General features: G+C 36.9%; 1 protein-coding gene across 3 annotated transcripts; it reads left to right on the top strand.

The window, feature by feature from the left end:
* Window positions 1-16: 16 nt before the first annotated feature.
* LOC137752541 (zinc finger protein 546) lies at window positions 17-11,034 on the top strand. Of its 3 annotated transcripts, none has more exons than XM_068527215.1 (6): window positions 17-83; window positions 672-903; window positions 4,503-4,589; window positions 5,933-6,059; window positions 7,121-7,216; window positions 8,083-11,034. In XM_068527215.1, exons 3-6 carry the CDS (start codon window positions 4,581-4,583, stop codon window positions 10,197-10,199), a joined length of 2,349 nt encoding a protein of 782 aa, XP_068383316.1. In that variant the 5' UTR covers window positions 17-83; window positions 672-903; window positions 4,503-4,580; the 3' UTR covers window positions 10,200-11,034. The 3 variants fall into 3 exon arrangements, with proteins under 3 accessions (XP_068383316.1, XP_068383318.1, XP_068383317.1); XM_068527217.1 differs by having other exon boundaries at window positions 25-83; window positions 828-903; XM_068527216.1 differs by lacking the exon at window positions 17-83 and adding an exon at window positions 88-120.
* The last annotated feature ends 8,445 nt before the right edge of the window (window positions 11,035-19,479 follow it).

The following is a 19,479-nucleotide window of genomic DNA, read 5'->3' on the forward strand; positions in this document are numbered from 1 at the left end:
TTTCCCAGAAGCCCCAGGGGGTGGTGTAAACTTCCACCCGGAGGGCCCGTAGCCGTGCGTACTGGGTTTTTCAGTCACCGCGGGTGAGTTAGTCGAAACCTGGGGAGAAGTTGGTGCTAGGTGAGGCGGAGCAGGACTCGTCTGGGGTAGGGAAAGGGATGGAGCTGTAGCCCAGAGTGAGGAGCCCAGGGCGCATCGTGCCCGCAGCCTCGGGCCTGTATTGGAATGAGGAGAAGACGGGGTGGGGGGGGGGGGGGGGGAGATTGTGTGACTAATTGTGACAGGCTGTGTGTGTGTGTGTGTGTGTGTGTGCGCGCGCGCGCGCGCCCACGAGCTTTCCAGAACCAAGTTGGGCCTCCTGTCGGTGGGCGCGGTTGTCATTCTGATACTGGTGCTTGGCTCAGTGGTGTGTGTGACTGACCCACGCTCCTGCTGCTTTCCCCTTCCTTCCCACACAGCCCGGGTGTCTGTACAGACTTTCCCAAGAGGGAAGTCAAATATTGAACCCTAGAATGAAGATTCCCAGAAAGCAAGAAGACACCGTCCTGGGCTTGGGATGGGACTTTTAGAGCTAAAAGTGTCTCCAAGACAAACTCCTGGTTCGAAATGGTGGGAGGGGTTCCTACTTGGAGGTTTTCAGAACCACAGCTTTCCCGTATCTCTGGTTCTAGGAATCGGCTGTGATTTCAAAGACAGGTTCCAGCCTCCCTGTCTCACCTGGTCATATGTGTGAGGTCGGAGCTGATGTGGCCCTGGAGGGGACCTCTCCGTCTCTCTGTGCTCTAAGAAAGGCCTGAAGAAGGTCTCATGATTTTCTTCTTCCCCAGTCCTGCCATTCTCCCCCAAGAAGTATCCTGAGCAGGAGGGGACAATTGTTGTTGCACATCTAAAAGTACAGATCAGGTGAGTTTCTACTTCCTCTTTGTTCATAAATGCATCTTTGTTTTTAGTACATGGAAGCATTTGCTCTTCTTTTCATGAAATGTCCAGTGGCCTATTCTAGGCCTTCCTTCCCAATGAATGAGGGGCCGTGCAGGTGGCCCTCTCTCACTCACTTTTTATAATAGTAAGAAATATATATCCTGGAGTCTAAAGTTAAATCTTTTGTTTTATTGAGATTAATATTTAAGTGGAATCACATCATTGATCTTCTGCAGAACCTAAGTTTAAAAGTAAGGCAAGATCAGAGGTAGTCTGACGGGTGTCAGTAAGTAAATGACACGGGCATCTGTTTTTTAAGGTGTTTAGGAGCAGGAATGTGAATGGAAGTCTGAGCGTGGAACTCTGTATCATCATGCTCAAGGGTTTCTTCCAAGGAATCAATGGGTTGAGATTTATGTTTATAAAGAGTTTGTCAAAAGAAAAAAAATGTACATATGAGTACAGTAATATTCATTGTGATGAACGATAATACTCAAATTTTAAATTTTATATGAATGTCATTTACTATTAATTGGAATTCAGAGACATTTTACAAGGGTTATATCCAAAGCGATATTTCAGTTGATTATTCAGTGGAGAAAGAGAAAAAGAACCAAACACTGTTCTGTCTGCTTTGCCCAAATTTTCTTATTTAGTCTGCAGATGCCCCTCGCCTGACATGTCCATTCAGAGGAGAATTTTGTCAGTAAAAAGTTCTTATTGTATTGAAGAAGAATGTTCAAGAATTGGTAGGCTTTATTATAATGGTCACACTGATCCCCTTACTATTCCCACACATGTCAAACAGATTTGCTTCCAAGAATTTTCAAATATTTTAAAATTGGATATAGATTTATTGTATACTTAAGATGATGGAATTAATGCTCATTTTTTGCAAAAAGAATCAGTTATTCAATTATATTACATGAGGGACTTATAAAAAAGAAAGTTAAATAGCCCCAGCACCACTATTAATACTTTGGGGAGGTTTTTTTTTTTTATACTATGCTTTTTGAATTTTATTTTGGAACATCTCATTCAGATCAAAGTGACAACAAAACTTGTAGTAATAAACAACAAAAATTCCATGAGGAGTGATTTGTTGAGCCAGATTTATTTAGAATTCTACTAGAAGTCTTTTCTTAGGTAATGACATTCTTAGTTCTCCCTTAGCCAATTGTAGTGAGTTCCAAAATATTTAGATCCCAGCTAGTAGAACTGAAGTTTTGAACCCAAACTCATAATTTCTTTTTTTAAACTTTTTATTTTATACTGGAGTATAGTTGATTAACAATGTGTTAGTTTCAGGTGTACAGCAAAGTGATTCAGTTATACATATACATGTATCTGTTCTTTTTCAAATTCTTTTTGGGGAGGTTCATTTTAGCAAAATTTTTTTCTCTCCAGCTGTATGTGTGTGTGTGTGTGTGTGTGTGTGTGTGTGTGTGTGTGCACGCGCACAGAATAGAAATTATTCTAATTGAACATTCAAAGGACACAGACTCCCCAACTCCTATTTAGAAAATGTAATTCTACCATAGGTTTCTTATACCTCCATGATTATAGAAAGAAGAGGAAAGTGCCAATGAACCCCTCTAGTTTGACAAACCTTCCAAGTATTTACACCTCCAGACTTATGCCTTTTAGGGCTATATAAATCAATTCAGAGTAACTATTATGGCACAATTTATCAAATAAGATAACCTTCAGATTACACTTTTTTTAGATTTTTAAAGTTGCTTTCACAGGACATAGCAATACCCTCTCCAGTCCAAGTATCTTTTAATGCAAATAACATTTTAGAAGACAGATTTATAATAGTAGGAAACAGAATAAGATGGTAAGAACTATAAATATTCATGTAAATCTTTACATAGGACAGGAGAGTAAGATTGAACCTCTTATTAATGTTCTCCATTTAATACCTTATTAGGATCTTTACTGTAGCTTTATGTTGAAGAATGCTGTCTCTTCTTTGGTAGCTGCAGGGACGAGGAGAGATTTGGTTAGCACTTCCAAGCCTTGCCTCTAAAATATTTAAAATGTCATTATAAAAAAGAATGGGCATAAGACTCAAATTTTACTATAAAAAAAGAAAGTAGAAAATAATTTTATCTAATAACAATACTATCTAACTTTTATTTAGTAATTATATGTCATTAAGTGGTGTCTATGTAATTATCCCAACCTTCATGACAACTGTAGGAGGTAGGTGCTATTCTTATCCCTGGTTTATCAATAAACTAACTGAAAAGTTGGTAGTTGTCAGACTAGGACTCAGATTCTGGAAGTCTGACAACAGAGTCTGTATTTATGAATGACATTATAATCCCTCCCCTCATTTTACATACTTTTTTGTTTTGTTTTGTTTTTTGGCCGCACTGTGCTGTTTGCGGAATCTTAGTTCCCTGACCAGAGATTGAACCTGGGCCCTCGGCAGTGAAAGCGCAGAGTCCCAACCACTGGACCGCCAGGGAATTCCCTATAATTCTTTAATTTGCCTGTATCAGTCAGTAATTCATCATGAATGTCTTTCTCCAACATTAATAAGGCCTAGTGTGCCATCATAACTGACCATAAGTTATGTAACCTGTTGCCTCCTGTAGCTATTTATTTTTCTAACAGTTGGTTACTCTGAGTTGTTATATGATAAACATCTTGTGCATGTATCTTAGTGTGCTAAGAAAAACTGCCAAAAATGGAATTTTGGTCAAATAACAGACATAAAGGCTCACAGTATGCTGAATCTCATGATAGTAGTTAGAGGAATACACGCACTGAAACATAGTTACTATCCCTTAAGTTTCTTGTTATACAGCAAATAATATAAAATCAGAGTAGACAGAATAAGCATGAGATAGGAGGTAATAAAGCCACTAGAGAAATTCAGGTCACATGCCTTGGGAATTCATAGGAAGAGATATTATATCTCTAGCAATCTCTGTCAGGTTTTGACCAAATTATTCTGAGTTCAGAGGAACTCTACGGTAAAAAATGGAATTTAGGCTGTATGATTCATACCAGCTCTGTCCAGTGGAACTTTCTGTGGTGATGGATATGTTCTGTACTTACATTCTCCAAATGGTAGCTACTAGCCACATGAAGCTATCGAGCACATGAAAGGTGGCTGGTGCAACTGAGACACTGAACTTTATTTAATTTTACTTAATTTAAAATTTTGATTTGATTTAAATAGCCATGTGTGGCTATCATGTTGGATCGCACAACTTCAAAACTTACAGTTTTTTTTTCTAATGATGTTAGATTCAAAGTGACACTAGTGGAACAGCTACAGATCAACATCATCAGCAATTGGGGTGGACTAGAGACCCTTCTGCTAGAGTGCCTGGTCTGGCTTCATGCAGGAGGCCGCTGCTCTGTGTCTACACTTGTGCAGCTGGTTCCGTGTGGTATAGGAAGGGTTCGGCTTCGTCCAAGCTCCCTCTTATCTCTCCTGATTTGTATCTGGGGCACTGTGGGGTGGAAGTAGAAAGAAGGCAAAACAGGATCGTATTAACTTAAGTCATTTGGGGATTTCTTTGAGACACGCCTGGTCTCAAAGCTTCCTCTTCCTCCCCCAGTCCTGGCTTCTCTGGACTCTGTGCTTTTCGAGTGGAGGAAGCCCAAAGAGGAGAACCAGTTCTTGCGGTTCTACAACCATGGCCCATGTAAGTTCACGTTCATCCTCCTTGAGATGTTGTGGTTTTGAATTCACGTGATCATTTTTATTTTCCTGAGACTTCCTTCCTAAGACAACCTGATTGCTGAAGCTGCACCCAGTTGCTCTGATCACAGTGAAGGATGGTGTCATACAGCCTAGTGGCCTCCTCCTTTGCCCCTCTTCTCTCTCACCTGTCTTCACCTATTCATCACCTCTCCAAGTGCCCAGTCTCTCTCAGGAGCATTGATGGAGCAGTGATGGATGAAGTTGCTTGAGGGAGATATTTGAACTTCCCTTGTTAGACTCATGATTCTATGACACAGAGATGATGGTCCATTAGACTCCACAGACCTGAGTTTTACAGGTTGATAAGATGGAATTTAGTGTTGAGTGTTCTGCATGTGATGAGATCCCATACCCTGAGAAGCTTATAGGGCTAGATTGGAGTGTGACTGAGGCCTGCACGTGGGGATATCAGGGATCTATCCAGGGGGTCCCCAGAGGGATGAATAACAGGACAAAAGTCAATTTTGTGGTTGAGGAGGCTGTGCTGGTCTCTAGTGACATCAGTGTCATTGTGGATCATCCTACATCAGCATCCTCCAGCTCAGGATCAAGACAAGTGTTCCTGAGGGATGGTGGCAGCAGGTAGGAAGGCCCTCCGGATCCCTAATGGGGAATGAAGAAAGGCTAATGGGACTGGGGAAGACCTGAGACATCTTGTCCAAAATAAATGCCTGAATATGACAGAAGGATTAGTCTGATATATCCACAAGATGGATGATTAGCCAGCCGGTAAATAAATTAACTAAAGAGTTTGTCATTTGTTATAACAAGGAAAAATGCTTATGACATTTTCTTGCATAATGATGAGCCTGAGTTTTAAGGAAATCAAATGTCAATCGCGTCCTATTTTCTAAGATAGAGATTTTAGAGTACTTTTGGGGAAAAACAATTCATTACTTCATTTTTTTTTTTAATTCCTTAAAAAAAAAATTCCTTGAAGGGAAAAGAGAATGGAACTCACATTTCTTCAGAACTTAAACGGCAGGCACGTGATAGGCAGTGTGCTTATTTTTAGGATTTCATTTCATTGGGAACCTTTGATTATTTTATTCATTCATTCATCCCATGGTATACAGAACATTCTGTTTGTACCAACTGTATTCTTTAAAAGCATATAGGCACTCCACTTTAGAAATCACTGATTTTCTTATTCTTCCCTACATATCACGGGCTTGAACCTCAGTTTACTGCTTGCTATATCATTGCCTCTTTCTTGCATAGCAGTTTTCCATCTTGAAAATACATTTAAAACGTTGTTTATGATACATCGGTCTGTCATTTCAGATGTCCTTGTCATTCAGGGACGTGGCCATAGACCTCTCCCAGGAGGAATGGGAGTGCCTGGACCCTGTTCAGAGGGCCTTGTACAGGGATGTGATGTTGGAGAACTACAACAACTTGGTCTCATTGGGTAAGGATAATCTGTGCAAATAACTGACAATCTGTTTTCTGGAATATCAGTTTTCTCCATTGTTGAATTTCAGAGCTCTGTTTTAAGACACCAGCTGAATGTCTGCCCCCTATTTTGAAGGAAATGGTTTGAGCATTATTGGGTTGGAAATAGGCACTTGGTTAAGCATCATCTTCTCCATCCTGCAGTGACCTTCTCTCTTCCCTCTGGCCCTTCCTATAATTGCCTGTTTTTTTACATTAGTCCTAGATTTGAGTCCCAAGACATTTTCAGAGAAGCCAGGTGTCATATAATGGGTATGCTCAGAATTCCTGTAGCTGCACTGTGTTCATGTCTGACTCACCTGAAAAGAGATTAGCTAGTCTCAGGGTTTTGTGTTTTTGTGATCAGATGAACCTCTACATTTTATATAGTGGTGAACTGGTTTAACAATATCCATTTAAAATTCAAGCAAACATATCCCATCTGAGAAAAGACGTATTCTCTTCAACCTACTTTGTGCTTGAAAATTCTAGTCTGTGAATTTTGCATTTTCTACTGAAAGAATTCTGAGGAAGAACTTGGAAGTGTTTTAGGAAACAGTATTTTTCTTTTACGTAAAAAAATAATAAGAACAACAAAAATAATACTACATGTTAGGCATCCTTGCAAGCCCTTACATATATTAATTCACTTAATTCTCACAAGAGCCCTATGAAGTAGGTAATATTAGGCCCATTTACATTGATAAAAGCATAATACACGGAAGCAATAACAGCTGGTGGGTGACAGAGGATCTGAACCCAGACCATAGGGCTCCAGAGTCTGTATCCTCAACCCCTCTCTATACTGCCTTTAAAAGCAGAGCAGATCTTTTCCCTCCCCTATCTGGCCTCTTTAGTCCTATGACCATGAGTCCATGTAAATGTCAATATTCTTCAATGGCCTTTTTTCATTTTATCAAATACTATTTTGACCTACAATTTAATATAAATGTAACCAAGTCTAAATTAAGTCATTTTGAACTTACGGTTTTTTGTTTGTTTGTTCTAAATCATGTGGCATTTCTTTCCTGTGAGCAGGATGTTCCTCGCCTAAGCCAGACGTGATTACTTTATTGGAGCAAGAGAGAGAGCCCTGGATGGTAATGAGAGAAGGAACAAGAAGCTGGTACACAGGTCAGTGATGGCAAATCAGGCGAGGGGGATGCCGTCACAAGTTATAGCCCTTTGGGTCAGGGAGAGGCATGGCCCTAAGATGTTGTTTGGAAAGCTCCTTTCAAAGGCCCAAGGCCTGTGGGGAAAAGGCCTGAAATCTGGGAAAACGTTCAAATCCTCTCAACACGAGCTCCCATATATAGGACTTGTTTCTATAGATTTTGATTCCGCTTGTCTGGGTCGGTGCCTGAAGAGCAGTATATGTAAGGAACTCCCCTACATCCATCCTACGTGGGAGGACCACTGACTTAACTTGTTCCTCTAATCACTTATTTTACCCTCTTTTAGAGTCACATCATTAAGTCTTTTGCCTTCTTTCAAATTGCATTACAATTTAGAGTTCTTTAAATCAGGATCCAGCAAACTTAGGCCCAGGGGCCAAACAGTTCACCATCTGCTTTTGTACGGCTCACAGGCTAAAACTGGTTTTTACATTTTTAGTGGTTGAAAAAAATCAGAAGAAGGATATTTTGTGAAACATAAAAATTTTTGAAATTCAAATTTCAGTATCCGTAAATAAAGTGGTACTATAGTATACCTACACTTATTCAATTACATACTGTCTATGGCTGCCTTTGAGCTATAAGAGCACAGCTGAATAATTGCGACAAAGACCACATGCCCTACAAAGCCTAAAATTTTTACTCTCTGGCTCTTTACAGAAAAAGTTTGCAGACCCCTGCTCTAAACCTTTTCATCTAATGTGTATTGTTTTTAGTTTGTCTTTTATTTTGACTATGAGATGCAATCCCTTATTCTACCCCAACATAGAAAAATCACATCACAGCATTTGTTTCCTTCTTGGTTTTTTTTTTTTCTTTTTTCAGATTTGGAGTCTAAGTATGTCACCAAGAAGTTATTTCCAGAAAAGGATATTTGTGAAATATATCTGTTTCAGTTGCAGAGAGTGGACAGAAGTAAAACGTACATCCATGAGGATACCATTTTCAGAAATGATTTGCAGTGTAAACATGAGTTTGAGAGACAAGAAGGACATCAAATGAGATGTGCTAGTCAAATGATAATCCAAAAACATATACCTCTTCTTCTGCATCAGAAAATTCATGCTAGAGAGAAATCATATGAATGTAAGGAATGTAAGAAGGCTTTTAGACAACAGTCATACCTTATTCAACATCTGAGAATTCATACTGGTGAGAGACCCTATAAATGTAAGGAATGTGGGAAAGCCTTTTGTCGTGTAGGGGACCTTAGAGTACATCAGACAATTCATGGCGGGGAGAGACCCTATGAATGTAACAATTGTGGAAAGACCTTTAGGCTTCATTATCATCTTACTGAACATCAGAGAATACATTCTGGTGTGAAACCCTATGAGTGTAATGAATGCGGGAAGGCCTTTAGTCGTGTTCGAGACCTTAGAGTACATCAGACAATTCATGCTGGGGAGAGACCTTATGAATGTAAAGAATGTGGGAAGGCCTTTAGGCTTCACTATCAGCTCACTGAACATCAAAGAATTCATACTGGTGAGAGGCCTTATGAATGTAAGATTTGTGGAAAGACCTTTAGGGTACAACGACATATTAGTCAACATCAGAAAATTCATACTGGTGTAAAACCCTATAAATGTAATGACTGTGGGAAGGCCTTCAGTCATGGCTCATACCTAGTTCAACATCAGAAAATTCATACTGGTGACAAACCCTATGTATGTAAAGAATGTGGTAAGTCCTTTAGTTTTCATGCAGAACTTACTCGACATCATAGAATTCATACTGGTGAGAAACCCTATGAATGTAAAGAATGTGGAAAAGCCTTTCGTCTCCAAACAGAACTTACTAGGCATTGTAGAATTCATACTGGAGAGAAACCCTATGAATGTAAGGAATGTGGGAAGGCCTTTATTTGCGGCTATCAACTTACTTTACATCTGAGGGTTCATACTGGTGAGATTCCCTATGAATGTAAGGAATGTGGGAAAACCTTCAGTAGTCGCTATCATCTTACTCAACATTACAGAATTCATACTGGTGAGAAACCCTATGGATGTAAAGAATGTGGAAAGGCCTTTCGTCTTCAAGCAGAACTTACCAGACATCACAGAATTCATACTTGTGAAAAACCCTATGAATGTAAGGAATGTGGGAAGGCCTTTATTCGTAGCAATCAACTTATTTCACACCAGCGAATTCACACCAATGAGAACACCTATGAGTGCAAGGAATGTGGGAAGATTTTTAGTCGTCGCTACAATCTTACTCAACATTATAAAATTCATACTGGTGAAAAACCCTATGTATGTAAAGAATGTGGAAAGGCCTTTCGCTTTCAGACAGAACTTACTCAGCATCACAGAATTCATACTGGTGAAAAACCCTATAAATGTAAGGAATGTGGGAAAGCCTTTATTCGTAGCAATCATCTTACTCAACATCACAGAATTCATACTGGTGAGAAACCCTACGAGTGTAAAGAATGTGGAAAGACCTTTAGTCGGCACTATCATCTTACTCAACATCACAGAATCCACACTGGTGAGAAACCCTACATATGTAATGAATGTGGGGATGCTTTTATTTGTAGTTATCAACTTACCTTACATCAAAGAATTCACACTGGTGAGATTCCGTATGAATGTAAGGAATGTGGAAAGACCTTTAGTCGCCGATATCACCTTACTCAACATTTTAGACTTCATACTGGTGAGAAACCTTATGGGTGTAAAGAATGTGGGGATGCCTTTCGTCTTCAGGCAGAACTTACTCGACATCACACAATTCATACTGGTGAGAAACCCTATAAGTGTAAAGACTGTGGGAAGGCCTTTAGTGTTAAGTCAGAACTAACACGACATCACAGAATTCATACTGGTGAGAAACCCTATAAATGTACAGAATGTGGGAAAGCCTTTATTCGTAGTGATCAACTCACTTTACATCAGAGAAATCATATTAGTGAGGAACCCCCATTCATAATGTAAAGAGGATACAGTGGCCTTTAGAAAATGCCTTTTATAACAACAGAATTCATAATTGATTTAAGAAAGTTTTTACTTGTTAGGGAACATACGGGAATCCCTTTTGCTTCATGCTCAAACCTTAACAGCAGTAGATTTATACTATATATATTGATTTAAAGAGTTGAAAAATTACAGCATCACCCAGCCTTGGTTAACTTTAGAGAATGATACTGCTGCAGTACATCTCAAACCAAGATAAAGTGTACCCCCTCCCCCCTCAAAATTGTTGTTGACCAATACTTTTACAAGATACAATGAAATTAGATTACCAGATACATGAAATTGAAAGAAAAACATACAAAGTGAAAGCCCCCAAGTTTTTATTATTGGACTTAACAGACAAATTAGCTCTGTCATTTTTCTGTAAATGTCTCTAAATATTTGCTCTCGGTGTCTGTACCTTAACTCATTGCAGAACAGAAGCAAACAACCTGTGGACCAGCATCAGTACATGGACCACACTTTATATAGCATTGTAACAGAAAGTAATTCTGTTAATGTAACAGATGTGGGAAAAGACTTCAGCCATAGCAAATCTTCACTATAGTTCTCATAATTCCACCCCTGCCTGTGTAGTATTGGCAAGACACTACTCCCCTCTGTGCTTTATTTTATTTTATTCTATTTTACTTTATTTAATTTTTTTGTGCCTCAGTTTTAAAGTGGTGATTATAGTACCTACCTAATAGTACTTTTGTAAGGATGAAATGTTAATAAAAAACAAAACCTTTAGAAGAGCATTGTTCAATAAATATTATTTTATTATTAGTGATATTAGTAAGTTCATGTGAAAGGAAGACCCTGTGAATATAAAGATTTTGTAAAAACTGTCCACTACCTTTCATTTTGTTTACTTAAATTAATAATTAATTATGGATAAAGTTTAGTAAAATAAACTTTCACTTCTAAAATTCAGAAGTCATTTCTGAAAACTCATGTGAGAAAGAAATCTCTAGAGTTGATGGATATGGAGATTATGAGAGAAAGCTTTTGAAGAATCAGGGAGAGCTGTAATGCTTTTTCTTTTATAATCCATAAAGCAGACATGTTACAGTCTTCTTTTTCTGCCCCAAATTCATGATAAATTAGAAACTAACAATGAAAAGGCCACTGTCCATTTGGAAAAAAATAATAGTACAGGGAACACTGGTATGCCCTCTCTAGATTCAGTGATTGTTAAAACGTTGTCATATTTGGTTTGCTTCTGTATAATTTTTGACATATTTTTTGCTGTGGTATTTAAGTATAAATATAGACATTATAACATTTCACCTCTCTGTATATATCATGTAACTCCTAAGAATAAAGGCTGCCTCCTACTTAATCACTATATAACTTCACACCGAAGGAGAGTAACAGCAGTACCATATCCGTAATATTACAGATAGATAAGCAGTGCCTTAACCCAACATATCTAAAAGAATGTCTCTGGGAACAGTAGTATTTAATGGTACTTGAAAAATGTTCTGTGGTCACAGATACTTATGAACTTCTAAATACTAAATCCATTCTAAGAAAAAAATGCTAATTATCACGCTAGCAAAGGACTTAAGAGGCCTACAAAAAGAAAATTTGCTTAACTTAGTTTATCTTACTGTATCTTAAACTTTACTAAGGAAGTCCCATTCACAATACCTAATTTCTTCGGGATGTGAACCCACACTGAGAAGGCTGCCATAACTGAAAAGCAGTGACCCTAAAGATGGACACTCCAGATAACCATGGCAGATGCTTAGCTATGTTGAGAAAGGAAATGCATGATGTATTTCTCTGCTGCTCACATCTCTTCCTCTGCAGTCAGTTGCTTGCCCTCTGAATGTAGGGCTGATACTTTCTACAAAATTAAAAACCCATTTGGTTTAGTTTTTTATATGAACATACCATGACATATTTAAACCTTCTCTTCTTTTTTAGTGTTTAACAATTTTTCACTATTTCAGATATACTTCAGTGAATATCCTTGTCTGTGACCATTGGTTTCTGTGAGCTGGAATTTCTTTAATTGTACACATGTGGAAGTAGAACTGCTCATACGTTATATATTCTTTCAGTTATGTTAGATATTGCTACATTGATCATAGGTCACATACACTTCCAATTCTATTAGATATTGCCAAATTGTTCTCTTAGACTCCTATCAAATTGAGTATTCCTACAGCCTTATGTTAGGTATAAGTTTTAATAAATATTTTCATAAATTTCAATTTCAGTTGCACATTTTTTCAAACGTGTTTCTTGGCCAATCATTATTCCTTTACTTTGAATTTCCAATTCTTGACTTTCTCCATTATTATTGTTCTGTTGTTTGTTTGTTTTCTAATTGACTGGAATGGCATTCTGGATAGTTCATTTGCAATTATTTTCTCCTACCTTAATTATAGCATTAGTTACGTATCTACTGAACATTCATTCTATTTTTATGAGACAGATTTCTAGGTTATAAATTGTATAATCTGTATAATAAGTTTTATTTATTTTCTAATATTTATGTTTATTACTTTACTTTTCTTTTTGAGATAGACTCTTCAGAACAGAATTGAATATTACAGTGATAGCAGTCACCAATTTCTCTGAATTTAATGGAAATTTCCCAACATTTAATCATTTACCATAATGTTCACTCTATTTGGAGATAAATTCTCTTTGTTGCCTCTAAATAATTTCCTTCAATATTTGTAGGGGACCAGAAGAGACCTACTTTGTTTGGTAGTGATTGCTGAATTTTGTCCAAGGCCATTTTGTTATTTATTGGTATAATCTTATGTTTTCTCCCCTTAAATTTATTGATGTATTGATTTGTTTTTATTAGTTCCTTGATATAAATTTATTGATGCATTGATTTGTTTTTATTTAAAATTGAATTTTAAACAATTCTGGTCATATACCTTGATTTTTGTCATACTGCTGAAGTACATTTGGTAATATCTTACTTAGAATTTTTCCATCTATAGTATGTGAGGCAGTATTACCATTTCCTTTTTCTTTGATAAGATTTTAGAATTCAAATTAACTGTTCTTTAAAAATTAGAAACAACTTGTCTCCAAAATATGCTGAATTTTGCTTTCTATTTTTTGGCCATGCTGATTGGCATGTGGGATCTTAGCTCCCTGACCAGGGATCGAACCTGCACTCCCTGCAGTGGAAGTGCAGCATCTTAATCACTGGACCGCCAGGGAAGTCCCTGTTGAATCTTTATATATTGACTATGTATTTGATATCCTTGCTATAAATTCACTTAGTTCTAGAAGTTTTTGTTTTTTTTTTTTTATAAATTAGAGTTTTCTATAAACACAATCAAGACACATATCCATACAAAGATAATTCCTTTTTCATTTTCATTTCCTTTTATGTCCTTCAATTGCCTTATTGCACAGGCAAGGACAGTGTTGAAGAAGCACTCAGAATGGACCTTGTTTCTGACCTTAGGGAAAAAGCATTCAATATTTTATCATAAAGTGTTATGTTAGCTGTTCATTTCCATAGATATCCTTATCAGATTGTGAAAGTTTTTTTCATTACTAACTTACTGAGAGCTTTATCATGAACAGTGTTGAATTTTGTCAAATACATAAAAAGCAACTATCGACATGATCTTTTGGTTTCCCTCCATCTTTAATGTGGTGAATCGCTTTGATTAATTTTAGAATGTCATACCAGCCTTGCGTTCCTAGCTTATGCCCCACTTGGTCATGATGTATTATCCTTTATATATATATTGCTGAATTCCATTTGCTAATTGTTTTTTGGAGATTTCTGTGGATATGATTATTATTGATATTGATCTGTAATTTTTTTCTTATGATCTCTTTCTCAGGTTTTATTATCAGTTAAGTTGATGTCATAGAGTGAGGTGGAAAGTGTTCTTTATATTCTGAAAGCAATGTTGTAAGATTCATATTATTTCTTTCTTAAATTCTGGGTCAAATTGCCATTGAAACCATCTGAGCCTGGAGTTTTCTTTGTGGAAAAGATTTATAGTTTCAACGACAATATATGCCCCCAAATTGAATTTTTATATTACACCAAACTAGTGAAAATGGATTGTAAAAGAGAAAAGTTCCATTTTTAGAGAACATAAAATACATAGCAATAAGTTTAACAAAATGCATGCAGGACGACTGCTTAAAAATTATACAGTTTTGCTGAGAGAAGCTAGAGAATACCTAAATAAATGGAAAGATACACCATAATCATGGGTGAGAAGACCCAAAAATGTATGAAAGGCAATTCTCCTCAAATTTACCTGTACGTTCAATGGAAGGTAATCAAAATCCCAAGAGGCATTTTTGTAGAAGGTGCTAAGTTGATTGTAAAACATATATGGAAATGCAAAGGACTTAGAATGCTTAGATAATATTTTAAAAGAGGAACAATGCTGGGGGATTTATACTACCTGAACTCAAGGTTTAATATGCAGCTAGAATAATCAAGACAAGGTGGTATTGGTATAATGATAAACAGATAAGTGGAACAAAATAGAGAATCAAGAAATAGATTTACACTTATACAGTCATTTGATTTTCCTCAAAAATTTCAAGGTAATTCAGTGGGGGAAAGGACAGTTCTTTCAACAAATGGTGCTGGAACAACTGGCTAAACTTGGTAGGGAAGTTAACCTCAACCTATACCTAACAGCATACAAAAATTTAAATTGAAGTGGATCATAGATATAAACAACTATAAATTCTGACCTAAGCAAAAAAGAAAAGACCAGAACCAGAAATATGAAAAGTATAAAGGAAAGACTTTATGGGTAAAGGCAAACATACAGTAAACTTGGTAGATAAATCACTTATAAAGCTAGTTGGAATGTTAGAAGACAAAACTAGTAAAATCATCTATATCCACAATAATTAGTGAAGGGATACACAAAACAAAAAGATGTAAAATATGATGTTAAAAAATTAAACATTGAGTGTGTTAAAAAGGCAGAGTTGTTAGAATGTGTTTGAACATAAGAGATCATTGACTTAATATATTCAGATAGATAGATGATAGATAGATAGGTAGATAGATGATAGATAGATTCCCATCATAACCACAAACCAAGAATATATAATAGATACACACAGAGGAAAAAGAGAAAGGAATCCAAACACAACACTAAAGATAGTCATCAAATTACAAGGGGAAGAGAACAAACGAAGGAGACAGGAACAAAAAAAGAACGACAAAAACAACCCTAAAACAATTAACAAAATGGCAGTAAGTACGTACCTATCAACAATTACTTTAAATGTAAATGGAATAAAGGCTCCAATCAAAAGACATAAAGTGGCTAACTGGATACAAAAACGAGACCCATAAATGCTGCTACATGAGACTTCAGATCTAAGGACACACAGACTGAAGGTGAGGGGATAGTAAAAGCTATTCCATGCAAATGGAAATGAAAAGGAGGCTGGGATAGCAATACTTATATCAGACAAAGTAGACTTTAAAACAAGATTGTAGGGACTTCCCTGGTGGTGCAGTGGTTAAGAATCCACCTGCCAATGCAGGGAACACAGGTTTGATCCCTGGTCTGGGAAGAACCCACATGCCATGGAGCAACCAAGCCCATGCACCACAACTACTGAGCCTGCGTGCCACAACTACTGAGCCCATGCGCCCTAGAGCCTGTGCTCTGCAACAAGAGAAGCCACTGCAATGAGAAGCCCACACGCCTCAACGAAGAGTAGCCCCCACTCGCCACAACAAGAGAAAGACTGCATGCAGCAAAGAAGACCCAAAGCAGCCAAAAAAAATAATACATTAAAAAAAAAAGATTGTAACGAGACAAAGCACATTACATGTTGATAAAGGGATCAATTCAACATGAGATGTAACAATTGTTAATATATATGTAACCAACAGAGGAGCACCTAAATACATAAAGCAAATATTAACAGACATAAAGGGAGAAATGGAAGCTTGCACATTAATAGTAGGGGACTTTAACACCCCACTGAAGAGATCATCCAGACAGTAAATCAATAAGGATACATTGCCTTAAATGACACATTAAAGCATACGAACTTAATAGATATATACAGAACATTCCATCCAAAAGCAGCAGAATACATATTATTTTCAAGTGCACGTGGAACATTCTCCAGGGCAGATCACATGCTAGGCCACAAAACGTCACAATAAAGTTAAGAATATTGAAATCATACCAAGCATCTTTTCCAACCACAATGATACAGAACTAGAAGTCGAATACATGAAAAAAAAACCCTGCAAATAAACACAAACACATGGAGGCTAAACAATATTCTCCTAAACAACCAATGGGTCACTGAAGAAATCAAAGAGGAAATCAAAAAATACCTTGATAGAAATGAAAATGGAAACACAATCCAAAATCTGTGAAACACAGCAAATGCAGTTCTAAGAGAGAAATTTATAGTGATGCAAGCCTACCTCAGGAAACAAGAAAAATGTCAATCTAGTCTTACACATAAAGAAACTAGAAAAGAAGAACAATCAAAATCCAAAATTAGTAGAAGGAAAGAAATAATAAAGATCAGAGTAAAAATAATTGAAATAGAGACAAAAGACAATATAAAAGATCAATGAAACTAACAGGTAGTTCTTTGAAAAGATTTCACTAAGTGAAACAAGTCAGACAGAGAAAGACAAATACTATATGATATCATTTGTATGTTGAATCTCAAAAGTACAACAAACTAGTCAGTACAACAAAAAAGAAGCAGACTCACAGATAAAAAGAACAAACTAGTGGTTAGTTACCAGTGGGGAGATGGGGAGAGGGAAAATATAGGGGTGGGAGAGTGGGATGTACAAACTATTGGGTGTAAGATAGGCTACAAGGATGTATTGTACAACACAAGGAATATAGCCAATATTTTGTAAAACCTGTAAATGGAGTGTGACCTTTAACAATTGTTTAAAAAATTAAAAAAAATTTTTTTCATCATCACATTGTACACCTTAAGCTTACACACTGTTTCATGTCAATTATATCTCAATAAAGCTGTAGAAAAGAGCAAACTGTAAAAGCAGGAGGCAAAACAGCCTGAGGTGAGGAAGTGTAGGTGTTCTCTGGGGAGCTGATCCGAAGTCAGATTTTATCAAGTCCTGTGGGAATTTCAATCAGATGAGTGAAAACTAACTTTGATCACTTTTCTGGATTCTGAAGTTAACTTTATGATGCAGTTCAACTGGGGAAAATGTACATCCCCAAATGGTGACTTTGCACTCAGATGGTGACTTTGCACTCAGATGGTGATAAGTTTACCAGGAGAATCATTCTGCATCTGGGAGAGCAATTTGTTGCTCCTCTGGGTGCATCAAGATGATCCCCAATAAACAAGGTCATGAAGACAGCAGGTGACAAGGTGATGCACTGGGAGAAGTTTTGCCATCTCATCCCTGATATACAGTCTGCCAGTCAAACCCAGTTTTTCAAGATGTTCCACATTCTTGAGGAAGCCAACTGCTTTTAGTAAGGATCTGTGTCACTCAGCCTTGAGAATGAGATGGAGGTATGAAGACGTTTTCAATATTCCCATTGCTCATCCTAAGCTTTTTTACAGAGACTTCCAGTTTTTTCAAATTTAACCTTCTGTTAATTTTCTGTTTGACATAAGTATACTTTATCTTGTTTCTTACATTATTGTCCCTATTTCTCCCTTCTTTCATATATGTTGTTTTACTATCTTCATTTTTTTCATTTTTTATTCTTTAGTCTCTCTTACAGCTCCAGTACTGTTTCATTGTCTTGATCAATTTTGTTTCCTTTAAAAACTGTATCAAACTTTCTTCATTGTATGTTGACTTTTCAGTTTATTAGTAACTATTTGAAAATTCCATATATTCCATGAATTGGCTGATATCTCCCCTTACTTATGTTTTCTTTTATGTCTCTTCTTTATTCTCTACACCTTAATTGATATTTATTTACATTTGATACATTTGCCTCTCAATTTCAATACTTGACCTCTTTTCTAATCATCTTATCCTTGCTTTTGTTTCCCTGCATCGTTTTTATATATAATACCCCTTTCCTCAAGTTATTGTACATCATTTTCAGGTAAAAATGCTTTAATCACATTTACGCTAATTTATAACATTGCTTCCTCTTAGAGGTTTTGCACATTTGTTAACATATATTAAATCCTTTGTTCAACATATTTTATGCTATTTAAATGGTTTCATTGTTTATATTGCATTTAAAAACTATCTTCATTCTGACATATAGAAATCCAAATGATTTTTATACTAACTTTGCGGCAAGTGGGGGTCACTCTTCATCGCGGTGCGTGGGCCTCTCACTATCGCGGCCTTTTTCTTGTTGCGGAGCACAGGCTCCAGACACGCAGGCTCAGTAGTTGTGGCTCATGGGCCTAGTTGCTCCGCGGCATGTGGGATCTTCCCAGACCAGGGCTCGAACCCGTGTCCCCTGCATTGGCAGGCAGATTCTCAACCACTGCGCCACCAGGGAAGCCCAAAGGGACACAAATAAATGGAAAGTTATTCCATGTTCATAAATTGGAATAATTAATATTGTTAAAATGTCCATATTACACAAAGTGATTTACAAATTTGATGCAATCCCTATCAAAATTCCAATGGCTCTTTTCACAGAAATAGAAAACACAATCCTAAAATTCATACAGAAATAAAAAGATTCTGAATAGCCAAAGCAATCTTCGGTAAGAACAAATCTGGAGGCATCACATTTCTGACTTAAAATTATATTGTATTATAAAACTACAGTAATCAGACAGTATAATACTGGCACAAAAACATATAGACTAGTAGAACAGAATAGAGAGCCCAGAAACGAACCCACGCTTATATGGGGAACTAATCTAGACAAAAGAGGCAGAGATATACATTGGGGAAAAGACAGCCCCTTCAATAAACGGTGTTGAGAAAACTGAACAGCTACATGCTAAGGAAACTGGACTACTTTCTCACACCATATACAAAAATAAACTCAAAATGGATTAAAGACTTAAATTTAAGACCAGAAACCATAAAACTCCTAGAAGAAAACATAGGCAGTAAGCTCTTTGACATCGGTCTTAGCAATATGGGGGGAGGGGTAGATAATGTCTCCTCAGGCAAGGGAAACAAAAACAAAAATAAACAAATGGAACCACATCAAACTATAAAGCTTTTGCACAGCAAAGGAAACTATCCACAAAACAAAAAGGATCCCTACTGAATGGGAGAAGATATTTGCATATGATATATCCAATAAAGGGTTAATATCCAAAAATATACAAA

This window comes from Eschrichtius robustus, chromosome 19, assembly GCF_028021215.1.
Source record: "Eschrichtius robustus isolate mEscRob2 chromosome 19, mEscRob2.pri, whole genome shotgun sequence".
NCBI lineage: Eukaryota > Metazoa > Chordata > Mammalia > Artiodactyla > Eschrichtiidae > Eschrichtius > Eschrichtius robustus.

What these genes read in the sequence shown, in the direction of transcription:
- LOC137752541 (XM_068527215.1), top strand. An exon ending in CAACAACTTGGTCTCATTGG is followed by an intron (nt 6,060 to 7,120) that starts GTAAGGATAATC and finishes TCCTGTGAGCAG; the next exon opens with GATGTTCCTCGCCTAAGCCA. An exon ending in AACAAGAAGCTGGTACACAG is followed by an intron (nt 7,217 to 8,082) that starts GTCAGTGATGGC and finishes TTCTTTTTTCAG; the next exon opens with ATTTGGAGTCTAAGTATGTC.